The sequence below is a fragment of the Anoplophora glabripennis genome, unplaced genomic scaffold (assembly GCF_000390285.2).
Source record: "Anoplophora glabripennis isolate ALB-LARVAE unplaced genomic scaffold, Agla_2.0 scaffold140, whole genome shotgun sequence".
Lineage (NCBI taxonomy): Eukaryota > Metazoa > Arthropoda > Insecta > Coleoptera > Cerambycidae > Anoplophora > Anoplophora glabripennis.
In genome coordinates, this window is record NW_019416526.1 from 796,569 (window position 1) to 802,794 (window position 6,226).

The 6,226-nt window shown below is 32.4% G+C and overlaps 1 protein-coding gene across 2 annotated transcripts in view; it reads right to left on the reverse strand.

Moving 5' to 3' along the window:
• Positions 1-3,119, reverse strand: part of LOC108905513 (glutamate receptor ionotropic, kainate 2) — an 18,363-nt gene extending 15,244 nt beyond the window's left edge. The window contains exons 1-3 of one of the 2 annotated variants that reach the window (XM_018708395.2): positions 2,844-3,119; positions 734-1,214; positions 470-668 (exon numbers count right to left, since the gene is read on the reverse strand). In XM_018708395.2, the coding sequence (XP_018563911.1) occupies positions 470-668; positions 734-1,214; positions 2,844-2,925 (762 nt within the window). In that variant the 5' untranslated portion in view covers positions 2,926-3,119. The remainder of the gene's footprint in view (positions 1-469; positions 669-733; positions 1,215-2,843) is intronic. The other variant, XM_018708396.1, reaches the window with a different exon arrangement.
• Between the last annotated feature and the right edge of the window lie 3,107 nt (positions 3,120-6,226).

Genomic DNA, 6,226 nt, shown 5'->3' on the forward strand with positions numbered 1-6,226 from the left:
TTAATTTTGAGGTACAACCAAAAAATTCCCTAAAAAGTATTGTTTTTTAACCCCATTTTTGTGATTTTTACCATAATAATCATGATTCATTCGATTTGTAACCAGTCATGTATTGTAAAAAAATTAATTAGAAACATTTTTTCCCTTTTCCATTTTCGCCTAAAATCAACTCTTAAAAAGATACATAATTAAATAGGAAGAAAAATATGACATTTTTCCATTTTTTTTAACATATTGTGCCGTCAAAAGTTAAGCCCACGTTTTTTTTGCGCATAGAAAAATTTTCATTTCTAGTGATATTTGAAAGCCAGAAAGCCAAAAATCTCCGTGGATATACGATTCACCCGAACCAAAACAGATATCGCCTGGTCTATATAGTCCTGTTTCAAGAAAATAATGTACTTCTTGTTTTTATACGTTAAAGAATTGCGTACAAAAAATTATAGCATATCGAAATATTTGTCCATACCTTGATAATATCTGCTCCACTAAACATAAAAGTGGATATGCTTTCATTGAAAGTGTCTATACTAGTGAAAAAATAGTGATAACCCTCGGTAACCATACCAAAATTTTGAAAAAGAGCCAACATATTCAGTGTATCTTTCTCAAGGCAGTCTACTACAAAATATGTTCTACCAGTATTCTTTAATTTTTGGATGATGCTCCTATAAAAAAGCTTTGCATAATACTTAAGTTAAAATACATTATTAATGTATGTAACGTAAACTACCTTTCCTGCTCAGGATTCAGAGGATCTATGAATTCAATATCAAATATATAGTCTTGACTTTGTGCCTTTTCGATAAATTTAACCCATGGTGTGCGATATCCAGACGCAGATAAAAATGTAAATTGGTTCCAGTCCATACTAGAGAGTATATCCATGTACGCGTCCGTCAATAGGTCAATGTGAGGGTAAAAACTAATTTGGGTATCGCCATGAAGCGAATCCACATAATCGGTTAAAACATGAGGGATATTTCTAGCGCTGCAAAGGCTCTGGATTGCGTCCACGTTAATTTTCGAGGTAGGTCCAAATATTGCCACCGTTGGATACCTCAGAATAAAGTAACATGCCGAATTTAAGCACTCAAAAGCATCATCAGGTTCTACGTATAAACGTTCGACATGTATTTGAAATTCGTTAGAACTTGCAGCCAGAGCTGTAGCGTCGATTGCCTTTCGCATTAATCCGTTTTCATAAAGTAGGCCTGAAAAATCGAGATATGCATTGCCATAAAAGTTTATTTTTACAAAAACCATTGTTTCTGTTAATCCGCTATGTCAATTACCTTAATTAAGTTTTAATATAATTAATAATAATTTTTTAAGGCTTTATTTTATATTTTAAGCCAAAACGTAAGTATTTCTAGTGAATTTTAGAGGGAACCATGCCATTTTTATTATGACTGAGATTAGAAATTACTTTTATATTTCAAATGGATATTCTGTCGTATTCAAGGTTTCAAATTTTCGCTCAACTTTCTAATCGGGACCACGAAACCGTCTCCAACCATCCAGTACTGAGTCAATCCCAGCTAAAGTGGAGAGGAACGTCAACCCTGACTCCTTCTAGTTCAATAACCAGGAACGGAAACTGGCCAGACTTGTACTGATCACAATGGGTCCATGCACAAAAACGCGCTGCCGCTTTTTTCAATAACTTTATCTTAAATATTCACATTCATTGTTGTTTAAATGTCAGATATGATAGTTGAACTCTTACTCTAGACTACCTGTATTTGAGAATATTAATAAATAAAGCCACAATGATTTTTTGAAAAAAAGCAAGGCTCAAAATTTGCATAAAAATCGTTGCAATCGTTTAAACAAGCGCCAGAGCTCTCGTAATTGACGGATTCGAATTTTTCAAAAAGCGTTTGAAAGCTTGAGTGCCCTTCTATAAGTGATTAAATTTTAAAGTATTTAAGGGCCTTGGTTTTTGCTGTGCAAAATTTTGAAAATTTGCAAATTTTTTTTTCAAAACCTGGATTGCAAAATTATTATGCAAAATCTATCGAACCGATTTTGATGAAATTTGAGCCAAGTATGAATGTCCTATACCCAATTTAAAGTAATGTCTTTTAACCCCATTTTTGGCGATTTTTTCGATTTTTACAATAATGATCATGAATCATTCGATTTATAACTACGTCATATTTTGTAAAAAATTTAATTACAAACTTTTTTCCTCTTCCATTTTCGCTTTAAATCAATTCTTGAAAAAATACATAATTAAATAGGAAGAAAAATATGACGTTTTTCGAATTTTTTAAACATATTGTGCCGCCAAAAGTTAAGCCCACTTTTTTTTATTTCTAGTGATATTTTAAAGCCAAAAAGCCATAAATCTCCGTGGATATACGAGTCACCCAGACCAAAACCGCCTAGTCTATTTAAATTTTAATTTAATATTACATTTTTCAAACTTCATAATGCTGTAACTTTAAGAAAAAGAAATTTTACGAGAAACAAGAAAACCTGTTTGTTTCTGACAATGAGAAATACTAAATCCGAACAAGATTGATATACATATAAAAATAATAAACTATAAACACAAAAAATATATAAACATTGTTTGTCGTTGCTATAGCAAGGATAAATACTTAGAAACAACATAAAGCACAAGTTACGTTTAACGAACCGAAAATTAAACTAAAAATAATGATTTTTAATTAAGGAGTGTACATTTTTCAAGAAAAAGAGTGTCGTTATGTTTACAATCTGATTACAGTTTATATCAACCTTGTTAGCGATATACTCCAAGTTTTTAACACCCTGGACAAAGTTTCCGGGAAGAATTATTTTTAAAAAAAGGTCATATTAAACTAGGTACTTACCGATAGTGTAACGATACGTAATGTTGTTATTACAAAACGCATCTTGGGCCAATAAACACATCAGGAACAGTAGTAAAACCATTATGCCTAACGTGGCAGCAACTGTGGTAATAGTGACAGTAATTCTTTTATGCGTACGTTATTTGTTAACACATTTCTAAATTTGACTTCCTAGTAATCTTTATATAAATTATTTTTGGGCGGAACAACTAATTTATGTTTAGTTAATTAAAATTAAGTTAAAAGGTCAAAGTCTATCTCAACTTACTGCCACAGACAATATAACTGAGCGATAAGCTATATTGCCATATTACAAGAACAGATATCAATAATAAATTTATATTGTGTGTATGAATCGACGGTTTTATACGATCAAATTTTCGTATGAATTCGCCCCCAATATACAGGGTGATTCAGGACTTATCAAAAATTCTGGATGTACAGGAGGCTCTTACAAATACACTTTTGTAAAGAAAAAATCAAAAAGGGCAGTTCGAAAATGATTTAAAAATACACTTCTGCAAGGCACTGGAAAGTGGTCCACTATAAAATCTGGCCTGGCACAATGCAACCGTCACGGCGGCAGTGATAAAAACGGACAAAAACTTGAAAGAATTTTGCAAGGAAAGGAATAAATAGAATTTTATAGCAACTATTTTATATCAGCAAATTCAACTGATTTTGGTGATTGTTATTATTAATTAATAAAATTAATTTGTGGTTGTAAATAAAAAAAATTTGACATACTTGATATTATAACAACGGTTCAAAATTTGTCCACCGACGTATAAACAAATTTGGGTCCGTCTTACTTAGTTTCTACGAACTAAACACAAATACTGTCTTGTATCACCATAACACAAAAGCTTCACCATAATACAAATATTGTTTTTTTGCATCACCATAAATTAAAACGATATCCATCAACTCCGAGTTGCTATACACGCAAGCCATTTTTGACACTAACTACTAAAAAACTATTGTAAACACTATGACAACGACGACTGTAAAATCGGATTTCAGTATTCGTAGTCTCTGAGGTCACTTGGCTCTCCACGCGTATTACGAATTACGCTAGAGACTACAGTTGTTCAGCTATGTAATGGTTGAAAGTACTACAATTTCAATAATTTTTTCCTCGGAAACTATAATGATTTTACAATTTTTTTTACGATATTGCCTCCATTTTTCATGCCGCATCTATTCCTAATTTTTTTTGGATAAGTTGTGAATCACCCTATATTTACTAGCCGCTTAGGAGAAAAAATTTTAGATAACGTATTTGAAATAAAGTTGTAATAATCTGTAAATAGAGGCTAATTATTGTACAAATATTTATCTACTTAGAAAAATTGTCTAGGATGTACTTAATATTCTTAAGTGGATAAAAGGCAACTAAAACACGAATGCAATACAACTTTTCATCCACAGTCACATCATAATCATATTTGTGGAGTTAGAATTATTGGAATTTAATAAAAAAATATTCCCACGACTTGATATTTCTCAATGAAACGTGGTAGGTTTTATTATACCTACTGGTTGCTATTGTACCTTGTTTTTATTATCAATTATTTAATAAATAGTTCTATCTGAATTCGGTAATAATGCAAGAAAGTAACTGTGTTCCAGTGGCTGTTTTTGAAGAAGCCCCAGAAGCAATTTTCCATTTATTGGCAGTGAAATCCAAGGAAGACTACGAAAAAGTGTTCGCCCAATTTAACGAATGGAGGGAAAAACGCAGAGTAATGACAATAAATGAAGAAGTCATGCTATCGTATTTTTTAAATTTGAAGAAAAAATATGTAATTTCATCTATGTGGTCGAAGTATTGGATATTGTAGGCTACTATAAAGGTCTACAAAAATATAGATGTTGGAAAATATAACAAGCTTGCTGCTTATTTGAAGCGTGAATCGATAGGATACAAAGCAAAAAAAGCTGTAGTATTGGAAAGAGCACATATTGAAGAATTTTTGGCTGGAGCTTCCGATAAATAATATTTAATGATTAAGGTAATATCTCTTTATCATTTACATGTTGTTAGGTATATAGTGAACGTTAAATTATTTTAGGTTGCACTAATAATGTGGGTTTCGGGTGCCTGTCGATGCCGCGAATTGACAAATGTGAAAATTAGTAACTTACAGGACGTTGGCAGTTACCTACTTGTTTCAATACCTTACACCAAGACGGGCATTTCAAGAAAATTTACAATTACAGAAGAAGGATTTTGCGCGAATGCTGTCGAAATTATATTTCTTTGCGCCTGCGGCCAATTCACCTAACACAAGATAGATTCTTTTCAAAATACATCACTCAAAAATGTACTTCTCAGCCAGTTGGAATCAACATATTGGCGAAGGTACCCTCAATAGTTGCTCGATTCCTGAATATCGTAAATCCAGAAGCATATACCTAGGGGCCATTGTATGATGCGCACTTCAACAACTTTATTGGATAATAATGGAGCTGATCTTACAACCATCAAAGGGCATGGTAGATGGAAGAGCTCCTCTGTAGCAGAAAGTTATGTTGAGGAGTCTATATCTAACAAACTTGATAGGTATTGCAAGGAAAATCCAAGGAAAATATAGCTGTTCCTTACAAGAAGAGACATTCGTAACTTGTGCAAATTCTTCACAAACTTCGGCAGATGTTATGCGTTCCGAAAATGATGGCAAAAATGCTACAAGGGTTGTTATTAACGGAAAGGAAGTGATGAAACAAAAAACGAAATGTCTATTACTATAAATGCAAATGTTAATGTTAATAAGTAAATAAATTAAATTTGATTTATTATAGTTTATTATTTTCTCATTATTCTACTAGTGAAATAAAGTTACGTTATTCCTATAGCGGATAAAGTATCACTTTAGACTGTACATATGTGTGGATAAAAGTCCAATTATAATTGTGGATAAACATATTTTATCGTACTTTTACCAATATGAGTAAAATGAGGGTCGTTAAATAAGTTATCGGTGTGTACCTCAAAAACAAGACGTGGTAAAAACAAAAGACATCCATTGCCTACATACTGTAATTAATAGAAATCTATTATAGCTATCCGTTTTGCAGGTACTGAAATCAAGTCACACAATTTACATGCCGTAGTGCTCTCTGTTGGTCATCAGACCTACTTGTTGTGTTTTGCCAAGTACTTCTCTCAGTATATCAGTGGTGCATTCTTAACATGAAATGCGTTGCTGCAGTTCTCCACAGCTCCTTCGGAACGGTTCTGAATTAAAAGCAAAACATAAATAAAACATGCAGCTTATTAGGCTTGCATCGCCCTAATGCAGTGTTCGAAATATTTTTTTATGGAATCACAGATTTTCCTTAGCTGAGACGGCGTCTTTGTCTTTACAACGGCCAATTAA